Consider the following 27762-nt stretch of genomic DNA (forward strand, 5'->3'; position numbering starts at 1 on the left):
CAAGGAGCGGGTAAGATGAAACAAGAGCAGCCGGGTTTTCAAAGTAAAAGTGATGGTTTATACTTTTTTTTTAAAAAACCCTTCGAAGGGTCTTTCTCCGAAGGCTTCACTCAGCAATGGATTTCTATACAACAATCCCTTCCCCACACAGATGGTAGCTTTGGACATCTTCAGAAAAGCTAACCTAAAAATGCATTTGGTCTTCATTCTCTGCAACAACAGTCAGGATGAGCCATCTTGCTTCAAAAGCAAGTTACCAGTTACATCAAAATTATGGTGGAAGTTCCAGATCAAGGAGCTCTTGTGAATGCCGCTGGTATCCGCTCCCCTGACCCAAGACTCAAATGCTGGCTGGCTGGTTTATCTTTCACTCCAAAGTTCTTTGCTGACTCCATCAGTCTTGGTACCATGCTGTCTGTCCCCATGTCTAGAGAATAAGAAATGGTCATCCTTGTCTGCAGAAGTAGCTCTGGTGCCTGGTCCATTTCCAGGGCCACCATGAAAGGTCCTTATAGGCTCATGTCCTTGGCATGAGGTAGTGACTGGCAATGTGCAACTGGCCCTATAATCCTGCACTTTTGTGGTAAAGGCTAAACAATGACATCTTTGGCAGTAAGGCCCAATCTGCCTTTTCTTGAATCTTGAACACGGAGGTGGACATGAGTTATGCAGTCACCTGAGCCTCCCCATCTCTGCCCCTCACTCTTCAGACTCAAATCAGGGCAGGGGAGCAGCTCAGGTTAAGCAGCCTGGTGAGCTGCTGCCTGGCTCTTGGCTTCAGTTAAAGCTTCCTTGGAGAGCCCAGTCTAGTTCGCCCACCCTGCCTTTCCAGAAATGGCCTCGGGTGGGAGACCAGGGGAAGGGTCATTGCAGTCCTGGAGGTAGGGCTCTGAGGCTGGAGACAGAAGAGGAAGCCATGAAACGAGTTTGCTTCCCTAACTGCTCCCCCAGGAAGCCAGGAGAAAGGCCCCAGTGTGCTTGCTAGCTTTTCTATGGAGGAAATATTTGGGGCAGGGCTTTACTTGTTGGATCTCTTGGCTTGACATGAGTTCCTCCATCATCCTCGGGCAGTGGCTGTCTGTCTTAACGCTGGGTGTCCAGGGTGTGGGGCTTGTAGACAGGAGGAACCTTCTTGTCCAAGAGTGCAGGGTGTCCCTTAACAATGTCAGCTGCTTTTTCTGCAATCATGATCGTGGGAGCGTTCAGGTTGCCACTGACTATACTGGGCATAATGGAGGCATCGATGACTCGGAGGTTTTCTACCCCGATGACCCTGGTTTGTGGGTCAACTACGGCAGTAGGGTCAGAGGGCTGACCCATCTTACAGGTGCAGGAGGGATGGTAGGCACTGTCTGTTTTTGCCCGCACGAAGGCATCTATTTCTTTGTCTGATTGGACATGGCTTCCGGGCTGCAGCTCTTTTCCCCGAAAGGGAGCCAAGGCTTCCTGTGCAAAAATTTCTCGTGTCAGCCTCACACACTGACGGAAGTCCTCGACATCAGTTTCTGTGGAGAAGAAGTAAATGAGGTCTCCTTCTCTTACTCTGCTAGCCAAACCAGGGGCATGGATAACCAAGTGCTTGGTCACCTTCACCTTGGCAGTTCTGGCAACCAGGTATCCTAGACAAACAGTGCCAGGTTTGTTTGAGGTCTGGCATCTCCATGGCTGTCAAGCCCCAATGCCATGGGGTTGGGGGGTACAACCTTGCTCGTGAGACATGAGTCTCTGTGGCACATACAAAGAGGCAGGCTTGGGAATACAGCATGCTCTTGGGCAGGGAAGGCCAGGCAGGTAGAATGCACAGGCCCGGCAGCTGTTCCTCCTATAGATGGGTCTGAAAGCAGTATCTCTGTCCTGCTGTGCAAAGTAAAACCCAGGCTACCTTGTGTGATCCAAAACTGAGGGCGACCCCAGTGTTAGGAAATAGGATGCAGAGTAAGGATCAGGGACAAACGGGAACCCTATGAACATTCCCTAACTCTGTGGCAGGCTCAGGGGATACAGTGTAGTTTCTGCATTACCTGTTGACAGGTAGTTGGGATGGATCACTGGATGGTCCCGCGGGTTTGTGCTTCTCAGTTTCAGCCAGCCCACACTGGTTCCCCTCATGGTTCCCACATGTACCTGGAAGAGTTCAGAGGTAATAGTTCACAGTAATCTCCATTAGCTACAGCTTAGTTCCCCGTGCATGAGGACTTAGCACTCAGTATACAGCTCTCTGTCCTGTCTGGAATTTATGGGATGATCGCTGGGCTGAGGTAGTTTTCACTTATTTTGTCACTGTTACACAGATCCTGCTCTCTCCCTGGGGTGAGTGAGGCTTAGGCTCCCTTTCCTCTTCCAGTCAGACAGTAGCCATTGTGGGCAGAGTACTGCACATAGGTCTACATGGTGGGACAGAAAACACCGTGAAAATCTATTCTGATGCAGGAGCATGAAGGCTGAGTCTCTCTGGCCATGGCTGCCTGCATACCTGGTAAGCCTCCTGCTGGGTGGGTTTCCGCCCATGGTCAATCACTTGTGATGGGAGGAAGTGGAACTGGATGTCCGGATGGGGGACCCCAGGCCGGCTGCGGATGAACCCTCCGGTCTCCAGATGGGCTGTGGCTCCATCCCCTAAAGGTCAACATGAGGACAAGGCAGAAGAACCAGTCAGGGTACGGCAGGTGGCCCAGCTGTCCCTGGTATCCCTCTTCTCCCCCGTGCGTTTCTTCCTGGGCTTTGGGCTTGGCATCAGGCTTGTCCCTAATTTTCTCTTTTCCCCAGGAGGCTATACCCAGCATTACAACTAAAACCACCAGCTACCTGCTCAGTGAGGGGCTTCAAGTCTGCCAAGGCCTCCTGTTTTATGAGCCCTCTGTCCTGCTCAGTGGGTGTCACCTTGAGCCAGGTCCTATGCTCAGTCCCTCAGCGCATGCTACTGCTTCTTGTCCCCTTGCAGGGACTTGCCAGACACGATCTTTGTGTCCTCACCTCACAGATCAGGAAACTGGCTCGGGTGATTGCCAGCTAGCTTTATACCTAGTAACCTGAGGCCTGTCTTGGCTCTTCAGGAAGAAGAACCATGGATGCCCACAGACCATAGCTCGGCGGAAGGCGGGCCCACCTGTGAAGCCCCAGAGCCACTTCAGACCGATGCAGACCTTCCGCAGAGGCTTCTGGGCAGAGTGGAGTGTGATGGGCTGCGTGCATGCCTGCTGAACATAGATCTCCAGGTGGTCCTGCAGGTTCTGACCAACGCCTGGCACAGGAAGGAGTGGTTAGAAAAAATGGCCAACACAGGGGTGAATCCCTGGCTTTGGAAGCTTCTCTCTAGTCCACTTGTCTTTTAAGCCAGTTCCTGCCTGCCCTGGCCCCAGCTTAGAGGTTTTTTTTTTCCCCTGAGACACTACTTCGGCTTTCTTACACAAGTCTGGCTCTTTCTCCAGTGCTGCTAAAACCATCCACTGTCACCCTATCTGCAGCTGCCACTCAGATGCCCTTGACCAGCCCTCCTCAGCAGCACCCTCCAAGGACAGAGGTACAGCAGTTACAACAGGTCCTGCGCTTGGTAAGTGTCATTGTGTGTGTGCTGGCCGGATTGACACTTGTCAGTGCCGTCATCTCTTTCAACAGGTCGCTTGAAGGAAGAAGCAGTCCCAGAATTCTGTGCAGACACAACTCAAGCTCAAATGCACACTGGGCAGTCAAGACACAGACCACTCCCACAGGCCTCTCAAGGGAAGCTCCCTGTGAAAGGCCAGCCCCTTGTGTGTGGAGAATAAGGAAAGTCCTCGGGACTACAACACACTGTAAGATGAAGCTTGGGTGCTCTCCTAAAGGGTGCAGAGGCTGAGGGGGGACGGAGGAAAAGAGCATAAAGACCAGGGTCCAGGGATAGGAGTGTCCAGTGAGCCTCAGAGGCCCTCAGATTTATAGGAAGGAAGGATGTGACACCTTCAAGCGTCAAGCTGCTAGGTTCTGCAGAGCTACCTTCCGGGCAGCAGTCGGAGGGGGAGCTCACCAGGCAGATGGCATACCACAGGGATGCCCAGTTTCTTGAGGTCATCAGCATTCCCAACACCAGACAGCATGAGCAGCTGTGGAGAGTTGACGGCGCCCCCGCTCAGGATCACCTCCCCGCTGACGTAAGCCTGGAAGAGGCAGAGGCCTGCCTGTCACACTGCCTGAAAAGCCAGCTGCTTCTACTGCCTGGCCGGGAGGCACCCAGTTCCGGCCATGACCATGAGAGCATGGCCGAATCTGCTCCCAGGTCCTAGACAGAGGAGAGAGGAGGGAGCTGGCTGGCTGGCTACTTAAAAGCGATCGGCACAGAGTCACCATGTGTGACTCTCGGTAATGGCTGGAGCAATAACGGGAGCCTTAAAAACAGGAATGGTGGAGCTCGAATGAGATGACGGCATACACCGGAGTGATTTGGAGCAAGGGCACAAATACAGATCTCCTGAGAGGGAGGCAGGGGAGAGGCCATCTCTGACATATTGCTCTTGTGGAAAAAAACACCACAGTACGATTCCATTTGTGGGTTTTTAAGCTTCTAGTATTGACCTAATGGTTTCTGGCAGGCCAGAACCCTGAAACCATGTAGAAGGTACTAGGGGACTCTCGTGAGGTCAGTGTCACAGGCAGAGACTTATGGAGGCACGAGGGACCATGGAGTCTGCAGGTGGCAAGAGTTGGGCTCTTCTGCCCGCTACATCCCGTGGGACCTCAGGGACAATCCTGCCACTGCTGCTAGCAGTTAACTCATCCTAAGAACAAGAGCACTGGCTGGGGAAAACAGGAGAAAGGGCCTGATTGCCAGGTCGCTGCCTATCCCTCCCTGCCCTCTTCAGTCCCCACACGTTCTACGGGAGTCAACTCACCTTGTGCCTCTGGCCGTTTTTGACATACTCCACACCCACTGCACGCGTGCCCTCAAACAGCACTCTGCTTACGAGTGTCTTGACCTCGGTCCTGAGGTTGGGGCGGCTCAGTGCTGGGTGCAAGTAGGCACAGGCTGCGCTCCAGCGCTTCCCTGCAGGATGGAGCAAGATCAGGTATGGCCTGCTGCCCTTCCCCTCATACCTGCTGGGGAAAACAAATCTATCCTGCCCTCAACAATGCGAGGCCTGCCTCCAAAGTGTATCTGTGACCTGGATACCCTACCCTGCAGTCCAGACTATCTATTGAGAGCCCCATCCATGGTTTACTCTATCCTGCTGTGAGCAAGGTCCCTCCTGTGTTACCTGCTCTGTGTCTACTAGCATCCGTCTGTGGAGAGGCAAGATGGGACAAGATGGTCTTGTGCTGTCTCTTTCTGCCTCAGCTTGCTCATCTGCAAGTCTCTACAACGCCATAGGTGACTCAATACACAGAGCCATTCCTTCACTCTGCCAGAGCCCTTTCCCCCCCAGCCCCTCCCCCCCCCCTGTGTTTTCCCTGGCCACAGGCACCACAGCACTGAAATCCCTACCTCTCTCAGCTTCCTAGATCTGTGGCTATAGGGCTTGGCTGCCCTATCCAGGCTGGGCAGGCCCCTGTGGAATCTACAGTCACCTCTGTTGTACCACGTGACCTAGAGGCACAGTGGCTGCCCAAGTAGTTGGGCTGTGTCCTGTGATGCCTAGAGGGAGTATGGTATCTCCCTCAAACCTAACAGCATCCTTATTCTGGCACTTACTCACCATGACAGTGTTAGGAGGGATGACTATAATTACACGTGGGAAATTAAAAATTGGTACCTTGGGGGCTGGAGAGATGGCTCAGCGGTTAAGAGCACTGACTGCTCTTCCAGAGGTCCTGAGTTCAATTCCCAGCAACCATATGGTGGCTCACAACCGTCTGTAATGGGATCCGATGCCCTCTTCTGGTGTGTCCAAAGAGAACCACAATGTACTCGTATCTATTAAATAAATACTATATATATATATATGTATGCGTGTATGTATCGGTACCTTGGTGGATGGTCATGTCCATCCAGCCGAAGCCCTCCTGTTGGAAGCCATTCATGTCTTCAGTGAAAGGGTAGCCAGCCTGACGTGCTGCCTGCAGGAAGGCCTGGTGGAGTGGGTGGTTGGTCTTGCCCCGAGACACATGCAGTGGGCCGTCCCCACCGCGGTACATATTGGCACCTAGTTCATGTTTCTGCGCCTTTCGAAAGTAGGGCAGGCAGTGCGCATAGTCCCAACCCTCAGCGCCTTCGCGGTGCCAGCGGTTATAGTCCTCGGCATGGCCTCGGATGTAGACCATGGCATTGAGGGATGAGGAGCCCCCCCACACCCGGCCTCGTGGCCAGTACAGTACCCGGCCATCCAGGCCGGGCTGCGCCTCTGTGTGATAGTACCAGTTGTATTTGTCGTCACACAGGTTGGCCACAAGGGCGGCCGGCATGTGGATCTTCCACTGAAGCCGCTTGCTTCCCATCAACAAGTCCTTGGGCCCTGCTTCCAGCAGCAGCACCCGATGATTCGGGTCCTCAGTGAGCCGACTGGCCAGCACACAGCCGGCAGAGCCTGCACCCACCACCACAAAGGTGTACTCGTCCTCACGCACAGAGGCTGCGCTAGCAACTGCGCAGCTGCAGGGGGGGCGTGGCTGGCCCTGCACAGCCCATGCCAGGGCTCCGCGTGGGTTCAGACATCTCCTCCAGCCTCTAAGGACCTGCCACATGCTTCCAGCCCAGTTCCTCTATCCACGGACAGGAGTGGGAAGAGTTTCCTCCTAGAACAGGAAAAATGGCGTTTAGATTCTCAACTCCAGAGCATATGCAGAAGCAGTCTGGAGCTAGTTAGTTGGTCATGCAAAGGACCTGCCTAGTTTGGGCAAGGCCATTGTGCATAACAGCCACTGCCCTGGGAAGGTGGAACCTGAAGTAGGGATTTTATTACGGAGGTATTAGTCCAGAATGAGGTGCTGTGTTATCTATCGGAACTTGGAGGCTGGACATCTAGCTGCTAGCTGGGTGGAAGGCTTTCCACCTCCCTACTGAAGGTGGGGCACTGCACTGTATCATAGGAATACACTTCAAAAGATAAAAAGCTCTCCAGATGGAGAGGGACAAGGTAAGTGACTGAAAGATGACCCAGTGAGACCGAGGGACCAAGACTGAGGAGCTTACAGCCTGAATACGCCAGGACCCAGGGTCACAGCCACAACTTTGCGAGGTCATCTTGTAAAGAAGCAGCATTAACAGAGAAATGTCAATGGCCTAAAAAATATGTTGGTTTGTTTTTAGATCTTTCCCTTTCCTCCCTCCAAGCCTCCTGTGTACCCCATCTTGCTCCCTTTCAAAATCACAGCCTCTTTTTCTTCAATGGTTGTTTCATGTAAATATATGTGTATATGGAAACACAACATGTCATTATGATGTTACTTGTGTGTGTGTTTTGATTCCAGTTCTACATTAAAAAAAAAAAAAAGTACCATATTCAAATGGGGTTGAGCCCCAGATGTTCATCATTTGAAAATCAGTTCAGGGGGCCCTGAGTTTCTTTACATCCCTCAGAGGCCTACAGACTGGCTTCCCTACCTCAGACTCTTAAATGGGATAATCATTCATCCATTTCACATGCAGAAAACGACTTTCATCCTTTGTCGAAATACAACATCAAGAGAGTGTGCCTGGCAGAACAGAAAAGATAACACACGACAATAGGATTCCTGCAGTAGCACCTCCAAGGGCAAGCACCCTGTGGTGGCAGACAACTTGTAGTGAGAGAGCTGGTAAGGAAAGGCCTGAAGGTCATGTGTGCCGCCCCAAGGAGTTAGAGAACAAAGAGAAAGAAGAAATGGGAGGAGACACAGAATAGAAGTATAAGAGCAGAAAAGAGCACCAAGAGAAAAAGCCATGTCAAAGATGGTGAGAAGGTCAGGAAATCAGCCCCGTTGGGATTCCATTGGGACTCAGGCTCAAAGTGTAAGGTGTATTGCCAAGCGGGGTTACACCTGCACAGAGGGAGACTGCCTCTTGTCTGGTCTCCCTGGAACTGATTCAAGTTTACTTCCTCCTGAGGTCTCAGGGCCATCAAGGCACCCCTTGGAGTTTTGGGCAGAGATGAGAGATAGTGGGCAAGCACTAAGTATACTGGAGAGGCACCTGACCACAAGGCATCTGTCGCAGGACTGTGTTGCCAGTGATGGCGAAGAAGACCCCGACTTTGACTTCTTAAAGTTGCTTACTGACAACCAAACAGAAGCTTCAGAGAAACTGGATAGACTTGAAATAAAAAGAAAAAGAAAGAAAGAAAGAAAGAGATATAAAAAAACCAAAAAGTTATAAAAGAGCAGAGGTGTACACACATACACCAGATCCCTCCTTCTTCCTCTTCCTCTCCCTTCCCCACTTCCCTGAGACTTCAGAAAGCAGCAGTGTTAGTGACAATAAAGAGAATAAAGAGAAGAGCAGGAGAGGAAGAAAAACATTCAGGGACTAACAGTAGTGTGACCCTAAGAGAACAAGTCTAGAAGATATTTCAATAAAGAACTTTATAGCAGGAGCAGTGTGAAGAAGCAGCGAGGATCACCCCCGGACGGACCGAGCCCACGCGCCGCTGAATACTCGTGTTCAGCGCCGACAGACCAGCCACAGAAAGCTGAAGGTGCTGGAGATGCCAAGTGACATGTGTGCATTTTTGATAACTGTGTACTTCTGGTGACTGTACAGTTTGAAATACTATTTTTAATCAAGTTTTATAAAAATGCAGAATTTTGTTTTACTTTTTTAAAAACTATATTGTTAGCACACAGAACACTTCATTGTTGGGGGGAAAGGATCATGTGTCACTAACATTTTAAAATATCACCCATGCTGGATTGAAGACAGAAAAACCTCTTTCCTTGATAATTCTGAGAGGCTCCTGATCCAGCATAGGTGGCTACCAAGGCACAAATGCCTTGTGGCCTGGGAAAACTCTAAATTCATTTTTATAACCTTTCCCCTGTGTACCATGAACATAGACATAATTCCCTTAAAACCAGAGACCTATTGAAACCTGACCCCCAACATTGGTTTTCTAGTCTATTGGACAATGTGGACTTTGCAGTGACTTCATCAAGTGTTCTCAGAAGAGCAATGGTTCCTTTTATAAAAGATTGTGGATCTTCAGATTGATAATTCTGCCATGTTCATTTCCTAAAAGTCAGGGTCGGCTTGTGAAAAGTTGTTAAACAACATCCTTAATGTGAAATGTCAACCCTCACTCTAAGCTACTTTCCCCTTTTCGAAGCATTGAATGAAGATTTCATTGGGTTTTACAGGGGCTTTCTGATTTTGGTAGTCTATACAAGAAGGGAATTTGGAAGTTCTTGTATATTGTTGAGTGTCTGCTCATGTCCTGCCTGAATACCATGATTGTTTATGAAAAGTATCTTTAATGAAGCTGGTTACAGTTAAAAAAAAAAAAAAAAAAGAACTTTATAGCAGTCTCAGTGATAGAGAAAAAGCCAAGGCTTCTAAAACAAAAGAGTCCCGAGAATAATAGCAAATGAAGTCATTCGTGTTTTGACTAACATCCAGAACCCTTCATCTTAGTCCAGAGAAGAAAGGGTCTGACAGAAGTGGAGGATCTGAAGTCACTGCGGGGCTGAGAGCAGCAGGAGAAACTGGAGTCCTGAGTCCTGGTGTCACAGCAAAGGGAGGTAGGCACAGCAGAGTCCCTGTGGGAAATGAGAAGGACAGCAGAAGCCAGGGTGATGGATGGCTATGGGAGAGAGAGCACAGGGTGAGCATCCAGGAGAGCAGGACAGCACCACCCACTGGGGAGCAGCACAGGGACACGTGCCTGAGAACAAGAGGGCTCCATCTTCTCACTGAGTATCTCTAGAGAGGGCCAACTTACACTATCATCTCTGATACATTTTAATAATCTTATGTTGTTTAATAATTCTTTGATAATTCTTTAATAATCTTATATCTAATAATTCTAATAATCTCAGTTTTCCATTTTTGCACATTGTCATTTCAAGTACAAAACAAGATGACTACCACCAAGTTGAGCTGCACAGTTATTAGTAGGTGATATAATTGGGGTATAGAAAATTTTTTTCTTTTGGCAACATCTTTCTTATGCCTTCTACCAGATCTAAATATATAAGTGACTGTGTCGTTGTCGTCCTGAAACACCATTAAAACTGGCAATCGCCTTTAATTCCAGTACTTTCGAGGCAAAGGCAGGTGAATCTCTGTGAATTCAAAGTCAGACTTGTTCACATAGCAAAATCTAGGCTGGACATAGTGAGATCCTGTCTGGAAAATAAAAAGGAAAATAAAGGAAAGGGAGGAGGAAACAAAGACAGTTATCACAAGGTGGAGAAACAAGAGATACAGAATAAGCACTGGGCAACATTTCTAAAAGGTACCTTTCCACTGTCCAACATGATAAAGGTTATCCAAGGAACCCACGACTTTCCCACCAAAATCAGGAGCAAGGCAAAGATACCCTCTCTCACCAATTTTAACATCACACCAGCCATTACAGCTTAACTCAACAGTCAAATGGAGGAAACCCAAAAAGCATTCTGATTAGGAATAAAGACATGAATGCTCCTGGCCAACATGATCATCTGTGTAGAAAATCTGGTAGAACTGACTGTAAAGGTCTCTGGAACTAACAAGCAGCCCCAGGGAGACCTCGGGAGACAAGTGTCAGTCACACTTCAATGGCCAGCAGTGAGCACAGGCCACTTGAAGGGAAGGCACAATTCCACCGAACTCAATGTGCCAAAGGAGAAGGAATAAATCAAAACATTTTGCAATTGGACATCTACCAAACTCTAGAGAAAATCATCAGTGAAACTAGCCACACAGAGTGACTATTTGTGGGTAGGGAAATTCAATATTGTCTTTATTCTTTACCATTTAACTTAGAAATCAATGCAATCCCATTCAGTATCCCAGCAAGATTTTTAAGTATTGATAACCTGATCCAAAGTTTATATGCAGATGAAAAAGACCTCAAAAAAAAAAAAAAAAAAAAAAAAAAAAAAAAAAAAAAGCCAACACAATGTTCAAAGGCAGAACAGAGCAGAGCTCAGAAACAAAGCCATCTAAATATATCAGTAAAGCAGCGGAACGGAGCAGAAATGGCCTTTTCAACAGAGGGTGCCAGAGCCACTGAAACACACAAGGGAAGCTGGACGTATCTTCCACCTTCAAAATGGATCACAAACCCAGCACAAAGCTATGCAAATAATTCTAGAGCACAACAGGAAAGCTCAATGTCGGGGGAATGATGATGATTTCCTAAGATAGGGCACCAAAGGCAAAAATAAAACACAAAATTAAAAACTGGTAAACCTGATGTATTTATAAAAAGACAAAGAGAGGAGAGATATGTTCTATGGGGGTGTGGTGAAGTGTGGGGGAAGGGGGTGCTTCAGCTGGCCTATGTCGAGGTGTCGCTTCCCCCTTAGGGACCAGCCACATGATGGTATAATACAGATTAGAGTTTATTCAGGGCATGGGGTGGGAAGTTAAAAGGGTAGTGTGTGTGGGGGGGGACAGAGAAGAGAGAGAGAAAAAAAAGAGGGAGAGACAGAAGAGAGAGACAGAGAAAAGAGAGACAGAAGAGAGAGACGGAGAAAAGAGAGAGGGAGAAGACGAGAGAGAGAGAGAGAGAGAGAGAGAGAGAGAGAGAGAGAGAGAGAGAGAGAGAAGAGAGAGACAAAGAAAAGAGAGACATGAGAAGTAGAGGCCCGTCATGAGAATGAGGAAAGAGGGGAGAAGGGAATGGGAAGAGAGTGGAGGAAGGAAGGCAAAAGCAAGAGGAGCAAGAGAAAGAGGAGGGGGCTAACAGCCCCTTTTATAGTTCCTCAGGCATACCTGGTTGTTGCCAGGTAACTATGGGGTGGAGCTTAGACAGAATGCTAATAAAACCAGATCTCAACATAATTTTTAAAAATGTCTACTAAGATACTGTCAAGAGAAAGAAAGGACAAGCCACTGACTGCACTTGAGAAGGACTGTCACATAAAATACATACATCATAAACTGCTAAGTACAGGTAATAAATGTCCTGATTATCAAGTGAGTCAAAGGGAAAATAGATGTACAATAACTGAAGACTTCAGTGTTCAGAGTTGAAGATTAGTAAGGTAATAGAAGAAAAACCACTATGAGCCAATTGGACATAACAGGTGAAAGGAAAAAGAGATATCCAGTCGTGAGTTAATCTAATCTCACATGGGGCACCAACGTTGTTCAAAGATGACATCCCGGGTTTCGGCACCAATGTTAGGAAAAGGATGAAGAGAATTGGGGGGGGGGGGGCGGGTATGGCCCATGGAGGTGCAGTGAGGCCTGGGGGCAAAGGGATGCCTCTGGGGAGGGGGCATGTTGGGAATTCCCTCCCAACAAGAAAGACAAGAAAACAAGAGAGAGAGGAGGAGAGCAAGCAGCCCCTTTTATAGCACCAGGTAACTGAGGGGTGATGTTTACAGAATCCCAACAGGTATAAACAAAGCATTCAACCCAGCAACAGAAACATTTTCTTACTCAAGTGGACACAAACCAAACTCCAGGACAGATTATAAATCTTTAAGCCAGAAAGCATACCAGGAATCTATTTGGACCACAGTGGAATAAAACTTGGAATCGATATGCAGGAGAAAACTCACAAAAATAGAAAATGCTTCTAAAACCCCAGTGTGTCAGAGAAGAAATCACAGAGGAAGTTAGAAATATGTGAAACAAACAAAGGAGAACACACACACACACACACACACACACACACAAGACACCACGATTTATGCAATGTGGTGAAGGCCCTGTTATCAGGCCATCAGAGCTGCATCTTCAAACCGAGGGAAGATTGTTATCCTGTGAACAACTAAAAAAAAAAAAAAAAAAAAAAACGAAACAAACCAAACCAAGGCCAGCAGAGGAAAGGAAGCACTGGAGATCTGAGCAGAGATATGGGGAACAATGGAGGAAGCTGCTGAAGATGGAGGCTGGCTCACAGAGAAGCATCTGCAGTGAGCATTAGTACTGTGCTCAACACTCAGGCAAGGAAGCTTTCAACTAAGAACACAAACAATACACTATTGCCAAAACAATTACACACCACACACACACACACACACACACACACACACACACACACACACACACACACACACACACGAGAGAGAGAGAGAGAGAGAGAGAGAGAGAGAGAGAGAGAGAGAGAGAGAGAGAGAGAGAGAGAACAGAACAAAAGATTAAGCCTAAATTTAACCAAAGGTTTAAAAGCAACACTGTATTAATTACCTTATCTTTGCTGTACCAAAATGTCTAACAATAGCAACTAAAAGAAAGAAGGGGATGTTTGTTTGCTTCACTTTGGTTCCCGGTTTGAGGGCATACAGTCTATCATAAAAGGGAAGGAACATGGGCAGGGGAATGAAGTGGCTGGTCACATTACATTTATCCTTAGGCAGCAGAAAAGAAATGAATGCAGGCCTCGGATGACCCTTTCTTGTTCAGTCTGGGGCCTCAGCTGTGACACTGTCCCACCCACATTTAGGACAGATACTCCTGCCCCCCTGTCAAATTTCTGGAAAACCCCCTCTGGTTGTGTTAGCACAACCAGAAACATGACCTCTAGAAGATTCTTAATTCTGTTAAGTTGACAGTAACGATTAACTGTCACATTAGTTATTGAAAACTACAAATTATTGCTAAGCGAACATACAAAAAATGGCATAAAGTAATAGAAAAAACCCTCCATTCACAGATTGGAAGAATTACCACTGTCAAGACACCAGCACGACCCATGCAAAGGTAGTTCCTACCCAATTTCCAGGTGACAATGGCATGCCTTTAATTCTAGCACTCAGGAGGTAGAGGACAGACAGGCAGATCTCTTGAGTTTGGAGTAACTTAAGCTATGTAAATAAATAAATACATAAATAAATAAGATGCAGAATTATAGAAGACACCTGATGTTGACCTCTGGCCTCATGTATGCACAGCCACACACATGTGCACACACATGAATATGCACATGTGAATATACCTGAAAGGAAAAGTCACAGGGCACCAATGTTGTAAAAAGATGATATCCTGAGGTCCCAATATTTAGGCACCAATGTTAGGGAAAGGATGAAGAGAGTGGGGGGGCATATGACCCATAAAGGTGCGGCGAGGCCTGGGGGCAAGGGAGATGCCTCTGGGGGCCCATGTTAGAAATCCCTTCCCCCTGAGGGACCAGCCACAAGACAGTATAGTATGGAATAAAGTTTATTCAAGTCATGGAAGGGTTAAGAGGGTAGTAGAGGCAGAGAGAGAGAGAGAGAGAGAGAGAGAGAGAGAGAGAGAGAGAGAGAGAGAGAGAGAGGAGAAGAATAGAGGAGTAGAGGCCAGCCATGAGCACGTGGGGGGAGAGGGGGAAGGGAAAGAGGAGGGATGGGAAAGAGGAGGGATGGGAAAGAGGAGGGAAGGGAAAGAGGAGGGATGGGAGAAGAGCAAGGCTGCAAGAGCTCAAGAGGCCAAGAAAGGCGAGAGAGCCAGGAGGCAAGAGAGAGAGGAGGGGTCAAGCAGCCCCATTTATAGTGTCAGGTCACTGGGGCGGAGCATACCTGGCTACTGCCAGGTAACTGAAGGGTGGGGTTTACAGAATCCCAACAATACCCACATACACACAAAATAATTTTTAAAAACTCTGATGAAAACATGGGGGAAATCCTTATGACATTATATTTGGAAATAGCATCTCAGATACCATACCAAAATTATACGTAATAAAAGAAATTAGATAAGCTTTAGTTTCTGCAAAAATGTTAACTACTTTTGCGCATCAAAGTACTGGCAAGAGTGAAGACACGTGGCGGGTGCGATGGAAACAGATCACTGCGTGAGGCCGACATGCTCTATGTAGAGGTCTGGGGCTACACTGCAAGGCGCCGTCTCAAATAACAAATTCCAAGTGAAATAACAAGCCCACAGGACAGAAAGCACCTGCCAGCCGCAGGTCCAGCAAGGTACTGATACTCGGGGTGCACAAAGAACTCCTGGAACACAAAATCCTGATGGACACAGACGGGAGAGATCTTAAGTAGGCAGGTTTTCTTAGTAACGGAGCACCAAAGGATGCTTAAGCTTCCACCAGTCATTAGAGAAAGGCAAACCAAAGCCACAAAGAAATATCAGCCCATATGCATTAGTACGCCCGGAATGGAAACCAATGGAAAGTAGCCAAGAACTGCCAAGGGTGTCAGGAAGCTAACAGCCTCGGTAAACTGCAGCCGAAGAGCCAAACATCAGCCACTGGGGGATACAAGCTACAAGTTTTTCAAGAAGTTAAAGGGTTAGCAATGGTCCGGTCATCCTATCCTGTAGGTACTCCCAGAGGGGATGAAAGGCAGACCCGCCCTGGCAATGTGGGACACTCATGACAATAAGGAGGTGGGAAGATGCCAACTCGCATATTCTGATGAATAGATAACGCAAAATGTGCTCCATAAAGACTGTGGGATCTTACTCATCTTTAAAAAGGGATGGAATCTGGTACAAGCTAAAATCCGAACGGAAACGTGAAGCCATTATGATACATGAGACAAGCCAGATACCCAAAGGATAGGTCAAGTCTGTAGGCAGAGCAAATGGATTAGACATTACCGGGAACAAGGGAAAAAACTGTGTAATGGGAGAAAAGCGTCTGTCTGGTTAGCTGAAGGATCGTGGAAACGGCCAGTGGTGGTAAGGTATCGCAGTGAACTTAAAAGCGATTTAAAGAGCCATTCCCCATCCTGCACCAAACAAACAAAACCAGGGCCCTACAAGCCCTGCGGGTGGGTGCCATAAAGTGACTGTTACACGAATGACGGAGGTCTAAAGAATTTAGGATAGTGCTGGTCTCTCTGGCCCAAGGATGGCAGCTCCAGGCCAGCTTAGACAACAAGCGACCCACAGCCATGGAGGCATCAGACAACTAAGTCGACCATCTGCACCTGCTGTGCTTTATTTCCTTGTGCAGCCAACCAGTATCAGGGTCTGAAACCAAGGGCGGCAATGAAAGTGGACAGACCTAGGAGCCTTTCACCAGAAGTCTGGGCAGTTTCCCTTTCTTTCCTTTGCCCCAGGCATTGCAGAACCATATCCCTCCCACCACATGCCACCTCGCCACGTCACCCTTGTCCCCAACTCAGGTTAGTTAGGGTCTGGTCCCGACCCAGTCACAGATCTCTCTGGATGCCGCGTTCAGATCAAACACCAAGAGGACATTAAATGGAGAATCCCGAATCCAGGGCCACCAGCTAGCAACTGAAACTGGGCATTAAAAAGTATACGCAACTTTGTGGTGAGAACATTTGGGCTGCTTGTGGTTTTGATTCCGAGACTGGCGGTTTTGGGGGTGGTGTTATTTATAAAGGAACTGGGACCAGAATAAAGTGCTTACCCACCGTTTCAGGAGTCCCTTACTTGGGACACAATTTGTCTTTGGAGCTGGGCAGCTGGAACACTGGAAACCACCTGAAAGGCCTTTTGAACAGGGCTCCTAACAGCAACTCCCTCTGTGTGTGTGTGTGTGTATGTGTGTGTGTGTGTGTATGTGTGTATGTGTGTGTGTGTATATGTGTGTTCGTCTAAATATTCTCCCAGTACAACAATACATAATAAGTACATATTGTACTAGGGTCAGACCCATGGATCCCAGAGTTCCTGGTTTGCTTTCAGTCATCCAAAAAGCGCTGGCTCAGAAGAATGCTGAGAGCACTCAGCCAATAGCCTAGCCAAGCCTAGGAACGGTTTTAGTCGGAGGAACTTGGGCTCCTTGACAAATGTGGGTTCTCTTCTGGGCCTAGTTGGGGAGCAATAAGCCTTTGCAGGAGATAATGGGCAGAGTGGGGTCTTAAGGTCTTGAGTTTAAAAGAATTACTGAATAGCTAGACGGAAGGCACCAGGGGGTCCGTCCTGGGTCGGTAATACCACAAAAAAACTACAACCGCAAAATCTCCCAACAGGGTTCTGCTTACTAAAAAGTGCATCCATTCATACAAAAGGATCCCGTGAACCCATTTAAATAGTGACCATATGGCCCCAGCAGCTTAGACAGGCTCAGGTAGACCTCAGTGTCCAGAGTTCAGCTACTCAGGGGCTTCTCGGCTCAGAAACGTTGCTTCCCCACAAATTCCAGCACTGTTCTGGGTTATTTAGCCTTCAAACCTGTCACTGACCCTAGACACAGCTACTCAGGGCAGCAAATAAACCCATGCTGGAGGCCATGGTCACCCCTACCAAACTGGGAGACATTCTCAGAACTGGAGGATTGGGGTAGATTAAATGAACTTTGTCACCTAGCCTTCTAGGGCAGGCTTTGATTTGTAATTTCCTAAGGACCCAGATGACGGTGTCAACTGAGAGTGAGCTTGTGCCAGTAGGAAGAGCCTACATTATTAGTCAGGGACACTGTACCACGTATCACACTGACCAGAGACACGGTTGCCTGTGCTGAGCACTCAGCATGGGTTAAGCCATTAAGTCCCCCAGAGGTACAAGGACAGAGAGTATCTTCACAATTAACCTGAAGAGAAGCAAGCCCCAAGAAGTCACGTCAGAGGACAGTTGACTACTAACTACGCCACATTGAGGCAGTCAAAAGGTTAACAATCTGAACATGACGTAGGCATGAGGCACCAAACACCCAAGCCAGAGCCAAGGAGGCCAAAGAGTTGGCAAAGGTTTGGCTGCTTTCCTACAGCCCAGCAGATCCTGGCTGGGATCCTCACCACTCCCTCATCGGCACATCTATAGTGTTTCTGGACAAGTGCAGGGCACTCCAGCTTGGGGTCTCATCTCAGAGCTGAGACGAATGGTCTGGTGGTTCTATAAGGAATTTCACTGTTACCTCCATCTCCGGCAACCCAATTCCCTAAAATACCAGAAAGGGCTTCCTAATGGCCTCAGAGTCCCTGTTGTTCCTAAGCCTGCCCTGTCAGGGTCCAGCTTCCACACAGGATCAGAGCTCTCAGCTGGAAGCAGGGATGTCTGGAAGGTGCATACTAAATAAACACAGACTACTTTTGGGGTACAAGCTGACAGGCAATTTTTCAAGGCTTAAATTTCTCTTCTCTTCTCTTCTCTCTCTCTCTCTCTCTCTCTCTCTCTCTCTCTCTCTCTCTCTCTCTGCTCTCTCTCTCTCTCTCTCTGCTCTCTTTCTCACTCTTGCTCACAGTTTAAGGCTGCACACACTCTGCATTCCCTTGTGCACTGTGCTTTTCTTTTCTGGAACTCCCACACTCATACACATCTCTGTTTTTCCCCTTTCATTCTCACACACACTCTATACACACCTCACACACATCTCTCTCTCTCTCTCTCTCTCTCTCTCTCTCTCTCTCACACACACACACACTCTCTCTCTCTCTCTCTCTCTCTCTCTCTCTCTCTCTCTCCATACACACCTCACACACACCTCACACACACCACATGCACTCTCCTTTCACACACACACACACACACACACACACACACACACACACACACACACCTCACATTCTCTCTCCATTCTTGTTCTCATGTGCCTTTCTCTTGCCCCAGTCTTTTACTGATACTCCAAAAGCAGGTAGAAAAAAAAAAAGACACTGTGTAATCATTGCCAAATCAAATTCAAAAGAATAACTATATCTCACAAAGAATTAAGAATCACAATTATTCCCCAACATTTCAAGCTTCCCCTATTCCCAGGCCTGTGGTCAAAATACTATTGCAAACTTATCATTATTTAAACTTTAACTTTTGACTTGTTATACTTCAGAGCTCTGAGGTCAGCTACTTGTATTTTCCTGTAAAGCTCTAATGATAAATGACATGGGCAAATCTGCCAGGCAGTGGCCAGAAAGAATCAAGTTAACCCTTAACTCAGCAGTTCCGCTAGCTTGCTGTTCCTGTACATTGCACACAATGATTCCAAGAATCCCAGTATTTTGACTTAGTTTTAGTAGTGTGTAATTTTATGCATTCTATACTTTCTTATCCAGGAACCACTCTTAAATGTTGCGCAAAACTTGTTCCATAACGTCAATAACTTTTTCCTTTCTTGGGGTCCCAATGTTGGCTCTAATTCATTTTCTGATAACTCCTTCAAACTTTCTTTGCAAGTCAAGCATTAATCTGGAACTACCATTGTGCAATTGTTCCATTGTTTCCCAGGTGAGAACACACAGCATGCAGCTGGGCCATTAGGACTGTGCGGTGCCCTGTGCCTCAATTGTTCAAGAATCATTACAGCAAGGAACATCTAGTTTCACAGAATCCACCAGGGCAGAAGGAGAAAGACATAAGAAAGTCAGATAGGATAATTATGCTCACTGAGGCCAACTGAAAAGTAGTCACACACAAATGAAATCTATACGGCCATTGTCCAGGGCTAAGGTTAGGAGAAATAGAACAACTGTGTTTTACAAAGAGCTACTGAGATGTCTCCATCCCAGCTGACTGCAGGCAGTCTCTTATTTCAGATGGCGGTCCCCTGGAGGGATGTGTCTCCTGCTTCTCAGGGTCCCAGACACCATCCTTCCTCACATGGAAGTGCCTACCACAGGCTTCTGAGATGTCTCCATCCCGGCCACTGCTAGCAGTCCCTGTCATGGCTGCTCCTTAGTTCTGGGTGCATACTTGACCCTGGCATGCATTGCCCTTTCCTCCGGGTACTTGTCCCAATTTCTGTTCGGCTGGCTCACTCCTCTGGCCTCACACATCAGCTTTGTAGAGAAGCCTTACTCTACGGACCGCATTCACTCGGGACTTTACTGAGTCCCACTTTCCATGTGCTGAGCCTAGCTTAGAGGCTGCACACTGTAATAGTGACCACAGAGATACACTCACTCAAGGACGGACCTGCACATGACCTATAGCCAATTGTTCCCAGCAGTCTGAGGCATCGGGGACAGGCCTATAGATCTGTGCCACGACAGGCAGGAAGCACCAGGGAGATTCCCTAATCCAAAATGAGGACCATAAAATGGGTCCAAGGCTTCAACAAAACCTGTTGCCCATGGGATCCAGAACCCCTCCCCGATACCTTGGAGCCAGGAGGTGTCAAAAAACAGGCATCTGGTTTCTCTCTCACCCTGCACAGGTGAGGCCGGGCCCTCTCCACTCCACTCTCCACTGGAAACTGATCCCTAGACCCTGCACTCTCATACCCCTATATCCTCCCATAGAGAGCCACAGTGTTTGGGGACACCAACTTCTCACACCAAGCAAGTCTGTTCTTGCCATTCTGAATGGAGTCCACTCTTTCGTTGTCTGCCTCTAATTTTCTACATGGAGTGGAGGCTGCCAAGAAAATTCGTAAGAGCTGGGAGTCTTCAAGGATGATGCCCCATGTCCCAGGGCCTCGCCCTTGAAGCATGACCTGAGTCTGTGCTTCCCACCTGCATGCTGCTGACCTCAGAGGCAGATGGCGCCTGCCTTGAAGCTTCTTGGACTGAATGCCACAGTCTCCCACCTCTCCCCCATAGCACCAGTTCAGTACACACTGGGTTCTGTATTCAAGAATCTGCTTCCTATGTCCATCCCTATTCTCTAGCTGATCTCCATGGCGGTCATCACGAGAAGCAGAACAGTGGGTGAGGAACCCTGGGGAGCTAACATGAGCTATACGCTCACTTGCCTTTTCATGGTGTGAATGTGAACTTTCCTCGCTGGGCTCCTGTATAAACACTTGGTCCCTAGCTGCCATTGCTGCCTTAAGAGGTTGTCAAACCTTTGGGATAGGGAGACATGGCTAGGGCAATAGGTTACTGGGTATGGCCTATAGGTTGAGGTTATAGCCCAGCTCACCCTGCCTGATGGCATCTTTTGTTGGCATCTTGCACAAAGCCATTGCTACAAGCTCTGGTACTCAGTCACTGACCCCACTCAGCCACCATGCCTTCCCCACCGTAACAGACTGAATCGAAACCAACCTCTCTGCTCTAAAGCAGTTTCTGTTGGGAATTTGGTTACAGTCACGAGAAAAGCAGCCATTATACTATAACTGTAAACCAGGGGGTATGTTGCTCCTGTGTGTGGTAATGGAGGGGTTAACCTGCCACCACCCCTTTCCCTTGAAGTCTTATGTGGGGACACTAATTGCCCAAGGTGTGTTAAGAAGATAGGTTAGTGCTGGGTGCTCTCCCAGAGGCAAGAGACTAGCAGAAGAGGATGAAAACAGCTCGGTTGGCTCAAGGATGGTATGCTCCAGGTAGGAGCTGTGCTGTTCATGAGTGGACCGAATAGCCAAGAGGGTCTTAGAGCAGATGGGGACATGGTACAGTGGCTCCAGCTGAGCAAGTCTCCGTCTCAGTGTCTGGGCTCCTGTACAGTAACAGGACAAAACGAAAACGAACTATTCTTCAGGGGAATTAGATTAGGTTCTTCTTGTGACAGGCCCAGCACAGGGCTCAGAGCTGTGAAAGTATTGGCAGCCTAATGGACCTGAGTTATCAAGTGGTACCGAGCAAGGACCAACACGGAGATGGGAGGTTGCTTCATTTACCAACAGTACGGATCCCCCGCTGCCCAAATCTGCCAGAAGCAGGTAGAGAGTAAAAAGATGCTAAAACATAGGAAGGGGTGAGGGTGGACGCCATGGTTTGAGGAGCTCCTCCTCCTAAGTGATGAGTGTCCGTTTCTGCTCACAGACTCCTTTCCTGGAAGCTTCCACACCCATCCTAACAATGTCCTCACAGCTGCCACAGTTCCCCCCACCACGCTCTCCACAGTGGCTGCTGGAGTGTCCTGAGAAAGAAGGGTTCCTGGAACCAGAAGAAGTAAGAAAAGAAATGGGTAAGGGTCAGCCTGGACCTCACCAAGGTGACATCATGTGAAGGAGAGGACTGAAAACAGGAGACTCCTCCTCTGGGGATAGAGTCTAACTGGAAGGCTGCAATGCCACCCGGGGACTACTCTGCTTAAAAGACTGTGAAGCTAGTTCACACTGACACTAGAGTGTTTTCAGATACGCCCACTAAGCTCAGAAAACACAGAAAACAGAAGACATTTTAGGGCCATTGTGCACAAAATCCATGTGGGGAAACCACACGAATTTCTTAAAAATAAACTCAAGTAAGTAAAAATGGTAAGGGTGAGGTAGGAAGTGAGGGTAGTGGTGGGTCTGCAGACTGTGAGAGAAGGAGAGGTGTGTACCCTTGTGTCTGGCCCTTCCGCTCTTAGCTAGATACCAGGGACTAGAATTCAGATCTGAGGAAGAAACCATTGTCAGTCAGACGTGACAGTGGTCTTGGGGGTAGGGGATGCTCATTAACACCTTTTCAGAAATAAACAAAAACTGATGGAAAAAATACTTACGCCTCTTTATTTCCTCAACACTGTATTTACATAACATTTACATCGCAGATTATGAATTTGGTAAAAAGCACACAAAGACTAGAATGAAAGAAAACACGGGGTTACCCACAGGGGATAGGAGGGCAGGAAACCCAGACCAGAGAACAGACCAGGAGTTCCCTCCTTGGTTCCCTCTAGCTAAATTTGCATATGCTTTCAAATTTCCATACCAGGGTGGATTTCAACCACTGGTATGAGAGTCTCAAATATCACCCACCAGGGAGGGATAGAAAGCGCAAGGCAGGGCTGTCCAAGCTGAAGGACAAGCCTAGAGGCTGGGTCTGGCACTGAACAGCATCTGCTAACTCCTCCCAGGAGCCCGAGGCCTTCTGTAGGCGCTTTGCTGCAGCTGTCTTTTCAAATTAGAAAAATTTCTCAGCACTCACCTCACGTCAGAAGTGACAGGATGCAGCGCAGTCTCCACTGGGGCAGCGTGCACACTGTCCTGATTTTCTGTGCAAGAAAAGTCCAGAAGGAAGGCAAAGTTGAGAAACTACTCCAGGCGTCTGGGTAAGTGACCTTACTTCTGGCCCTGTGACGGAGGGGGCTTTGTGTGGCTTGCTTGATTACTGGGGTTGATTTTCAGTGTGTTTTAAGATCGGTCCATGAGAAATTAAAAGAGTCTGAAAATAAGTATCGAATACCTTGCTCATTCACCACAGGAAGTTCGAGCACATTAGAAACTGCACCCTGAATGCTGGAGCTACCCCAGACCCACTAGTTCTGTCCACCAGAGATGTCTGTCTTTCCAGTACATCATCAAGAAACAACAGAAGGCAACCAGCAGTGTTTAATGGTTTGCTGCAAAGAACTCACACCCCACTTGGGCTCACAGGACAATTAAACGCAGGATGAAAACCTGGCTTCTCTACTTTCATGTGTGTCTTGTTTACTTTGGGTCACGCTCATGCTGGGCTCTGCAGAGGAATATACATGACTGGGGTGTGTCCCTCCACCTAGCCTATCTAGTCCCCTTGAAGACTGAGCAGAGAGATAAGTTAGTTACCCTGGCGCCCACAAACAGGGCAGAGCAACCCTAGAGGAGGGCAATTGTCCCTGGGCGAGGCCATTATCACTGTGTGAGATCGGGATCTAGATCACTCTGTTATCCCCTCAAGCAATAAAGTCTTCCTCAGACCACAGTGCAGAATCAGAGACAATAACCAACCAGACCACACCTTAGGATGGCTCCAGCCCCGGCCCCAATTTTTCTCTAAATATTTTTATTTGTTTGCCTATAGCAGAAATGGGGTAGTGGACTATGCCCGTGCCCAGCGCATGCCCATGGAGTGGGTCTCAGATCTCATCTTTTCTAAAGCAGTCTTCTTGCAACCTGCCTCCTGGGTTTTCCAAATCCAACACAGACACCTCTGGTCTGTTTTCTCCTTCATAGCTGCCTCCTAAGATGGGCTTTCCTTTCTAGGTTTCAGCTTGTTAAAGACTTAAGTTTCAGCCTTCTTGTCCTCAGTCACCATACAGATGTATCATGCCAGGCTGGGGAATCACTGGGCTCTTTTCCCATTCCTCCCGACGTGGTCACATGGATTCAACCTCTTGTCTCTGCTTTTCACCTCCTCTCATCTCTACCCGACATACAGGGATGCGTGCCTGGCTCAGCCTAGCCTGCAGAGGCGGGGACCATGCATTTGCTCTAAAACTCGGGTTACATTAAGAGCAAAAGTTCCATAAAGCCTCCGAGGTCCGAAGCCCATGAGCACCAAGCCACCTCCAAGTCCGACGAGAGAGGGGTGTGGGTCCGTAGCACCTGCCCTGCTCCAGCCCCCCCTCCCCAACTTACATACATGGAGATTTCTGCCAGTTTACATGCCCTGAACTCCCCTCCCCCCATTCTTACTTAACCTCCTCCAAGTACCCATTTTCTCTTCCAAGACATACAGAATGTGACCCTTCCACGGTGACCAATAATATCAACTACAGGTTAACCCAACTATTGGTAATCAAAAACCAGACCATCTTGCTTCCTCTTTCCAACACAGTGCCGGTTGCTTTTCCTTGCACACCCCCCTTGGGGCTGACTCCCATTTATGAGTCTCTGAGAGTAGAAAATGGCTTCCCTGTTTCTTCTGGGATCTACCCTTTTGGAAGCCCCAGTATGATAATCAAAACATGCACAACAAAACTAGTGTCCATGGTGCGGAGCTCACACGCCAGAGGTCATGCCCTCAAGTGATTTCACCTCCTGGAATTGGCTGGGGTAGCATTAACATTGAACTATAATCATGGCTGAGTCTGGGGTTTTTCTATGCCCCTTGGCCTAGGGGCAGAGAACATATGGAGTTCTGTGCCCAGGCTCAAGATCAAGGACTGGCAAGCCCTGGATGAGTCTGAGGTTTCTGGCTCAAAGACTGCATTAAATTAGTCACTGCTGAGTCCAAGCAGCTGGACTGGAACGGAGGGCAGAGGTAGCACCAGAGGCTGGAATGCTCCAGTGACTGCCATCCCAGCTAGGGCTGGCCAAAGAGCCCTGGCAGGCAGCTGGCATTCACCAGAACCGGCTCCCTCTTCACAAGACAATGAGTCCACTGTTTAACTGCCCAGAGACTTGATTAATATTTGCAAACACACACACAAAAAAAAAGTGGAAAATTCCACCTGTGTGGGAGGAAGCTAGATCCTCACAGCCTTGTCTTTCTGGGACCGATCCAACAGAGTAACAAAACTCAAGGGTCCAAGGGAATTTTTCCATTTGAGAACATGGAGACATTAGAATAAAACCATTTTTTTTAATTGTCTTGTCTCCCCTGCTCTATATCTACGCAGCAAATTTAAACCTATAAACTTTCTTCCCGACTCTAGTTTCCTCTGAGTTTTTTGACTGCTCTGCTAGAGTGACAGAAGTAATGTCAATTCCATGTTATAAATGCATGGGGAAACTGAGGTAGCAAGAAACCAAGAGCTTTGGCCATGGCCAAGTGATGGCAAGTGAGTCATAGAGCCAAGAAACATGGAGGCTTAGAGTCTCCACTGCAGTGGCCACACAGACCTGCTGGAAGTCTGCGCGATGGATAAAGTCATCTTCCAGGCCTAGACCACACTGTGACCTTCTACATGATGGAAAAAATCCAAAGCAATCTTCAGGTGTTCAGGCTTAGGCGTGGTCTTGGAGGAAGGCATGCTAATTTATCCCTTCATTCTGAAGTTTAATGAGCAGCCCCTGGACATGAAAACTTGCTGTACCAGGCGGCTCTTGTAGCCCTGCAGACTGAATGTATGGCAACAGGCAGCACGTGGGGAATCTCTAAAGATTGCTTCCTTCAGATTCCAGACACCTCTTCACTACGATGGCTTGCCCATCTAATTGTACAGGAAAGGAAACTGGGGCTCTTGCCATATCCAAGAGAAGAAGCTAAGCCCTCTTTACTTCTGTGTCCCTGCCTCTGATTACTAGGCTTAGGTATCTAAGCAAGTGGGTCCACTCCAGCTGGTCATCTTGGAGGCTGAATGTTCAATCAACAAGGATCATCGTGGGTCAAGGAGGGCACTTTCGGCAGGGTAGAAAGTCCTGAAGACAGGCAGGGACAGCCTCTGTGCCCAGTAAGTACATGCCCCTGTCCCGGAATCTGGGAATGGTCATCACCTCATCACTGGCCTTGGAGGTGGGTTGGAGAGACTTCTCAGGCTGTGTCCGGAAGCTGTCCTGGCATCCTTGCCTGGGTATCCTCCCATATTTGTCACCCCTTCCTACCCCCTTCACCGGACTCTTCCTTTCTCCTTTGCCACCAGACTCTTCTCCAGGATAAGAAACCCAGCTAGCTGCCCTGACCCATTTCTCAAAACAAGCCAATCAATCCAGTACCCGATTTCTCATGTTTGTCTCACCTTCCCTTGCCAACGTCCGGAGAGGTCACTCCAGTTTCTGTGTTCACGTGACATCAAGAACTTTCCTGCTGGAGCTGAAACACCTCTTCCTACCCACCTTTCTGCCTCAGACCCCCCCCCCCCAAATGGCTGACTCAAAGACTCATTCCTGGGCCTGACCCCTCTATCCTGGCTGTCCCAAAGCCCTTGCCTTTTGCCCTGAGCTTACTACAGCAGGGTGTGTTCTGCCAGAGCTCCAAGCCTGGCCCAGGGATTGGCGCTCAGCTACTCACAGAACGACCACATGTTGGCAATCATATGTGACTTGCTCAGCTGAGAGGGAATGCTTCCCTCTTTGTTCTCTCCACAGCCCCACAGGTTGTTTTTCCAAACCGAAGACTGATTGCCATCTAAACATCTGCCTTGTTCCTCAGCGCTACAGGACAAAGTTCTCAGATGGAAACTGGGAAACTAGGCCATCTCCACCTTGCTTTTGCATCAGGGCAGGCATTCTGGTCTTGCATGTTCCTGTCACAGTGCTCAGCTTCATGCCAAGAGAGCCCACCTTTGCACCCTGATAGCAGGCGTGTGTTTACCATCCAGAAAGCCTGCTAGGAAAGCTTACAAGTGTTCCCAGGAACCACTGGGCCCGAAAAGCTCACCAAGGTTAAGAGAGTGCCCAGGCTGGCCCAGTCCCAGCCAAGGGTGGGGTTACAGTCACCCCTTTGTGAATTTCCTTGGACGGTGATCAGAACCATTTTCTCAGGAGACTATTCCTTGCAGTCCCACAGAGGATAGGGGTTAGGCCTTTTTTTCAGGTGAGTCAAAACCAGAACCCTCACCGGAATCTGTCTCACAGATGAATTTAGTTTGTATCCCAGGAGGACTTCGGCAAACAGTTGCTTGACTCCACCCAACCTCTCAGCAGGGACAAGCAGAACTTCTGCCTGAGGGCTCCCTCCAATTCCACTGTCTACAAGTTTGGTGAACCCAGCTGTGCTCCAGGCTGTGAAGGACCAAAGCAGTAGAATTCCAGGCTCAGTAACCTTTTCTCTAATCCCAAAGGATACTGGGCTACCCCCTCCCCCTCTCAAGCCTTGTCCTCTCAAAAGGATGGTCCCAGGCCCACCTTCCCAGAATTAAGGTCTGAGAGGTGGGGGAGTCCCGCAGATCTCATTCAGGCAGCAGCAGCGCTGCCAAATGTCAGAATCTCAGCTCGGAATCCACAGTGCTGAGACACCAGCTTCGGGACCCCAGATGTAACCGTCAGACCTCATTTTATTGAAATACACTTAACCAGAAAGCCTGGGAGTGCTGAGGTGGAGATTCCTATCACTGTTACCTTTTTTGATCTGTAAGTTCCTGTCACTGGTCGCTGGTTCCCCCAGAAGTTTTCGGTAGCTCAATCCGTCCCCTCTTTCTTTCTGTGACTCTGGGTAAAGGAGGTTTCAGGTCCTCCTGACCCACCCAGCCTAGGACCCGAAGCTCGCTACTCACCCGAGACAGCTGCACACCTGGGCCAGGAACTTCGATCCTCGCCCGCTGCGCTTTAACTGGCGGCCCCGAGTGAGAGTGTCGCGTGCTTTCCTCGGGCGCGGGCTGCTCCGTCAGGCTCCAGGCGCGCGTGCGGTCGCCTACCTGGCCTGCAGCAC

General features: G+C 48.5%; 1 protein-coding gene across 1 annotated transcript; it reads right to left on the reverse strand.

Moving 5' to 3' along the window:
- Positions 1-27745, reverse strand: CHDH (choline dehydrogenase). Its single transcript, XM_080926133.1, has 9 exons — positions 27608-27745; positions 22678-22744; positions 5937-6702; positions 4866-5017; positions 4004-4133; positions 3107-3241; positions 2474-2616; positions 2022-2124; positions 1-1505 (listed from the first exon to the last, which is right to left on the reverse strand). The coding sequence occupies exons 3-9, from the start codon at positions 6649-6651 to the stop codon at positions 1084-1086; spliced, it is 1800 nt and encodes a 599-aa protein (XP_080782259.1). The 5' UTR covers positions 6652-6702; positions 22678-22744; positions 27608-27745; the 3' UTR covers positions 1-1083.
- Positions 27746-27762: the final 17 nt, after the last annotated feature.

The sequence above is a fragment of the Micromys minutus genome (genome assembly GCF_963924665.1).
Source record: "Micromys minutus genome assembly, chromosome: 12".
Taxonomy (NCBI): Eukaryota; Metazoa; Chordata; class Mammalia; order Rodentia; family Muridae; genus Micromys; species Micromys minutus.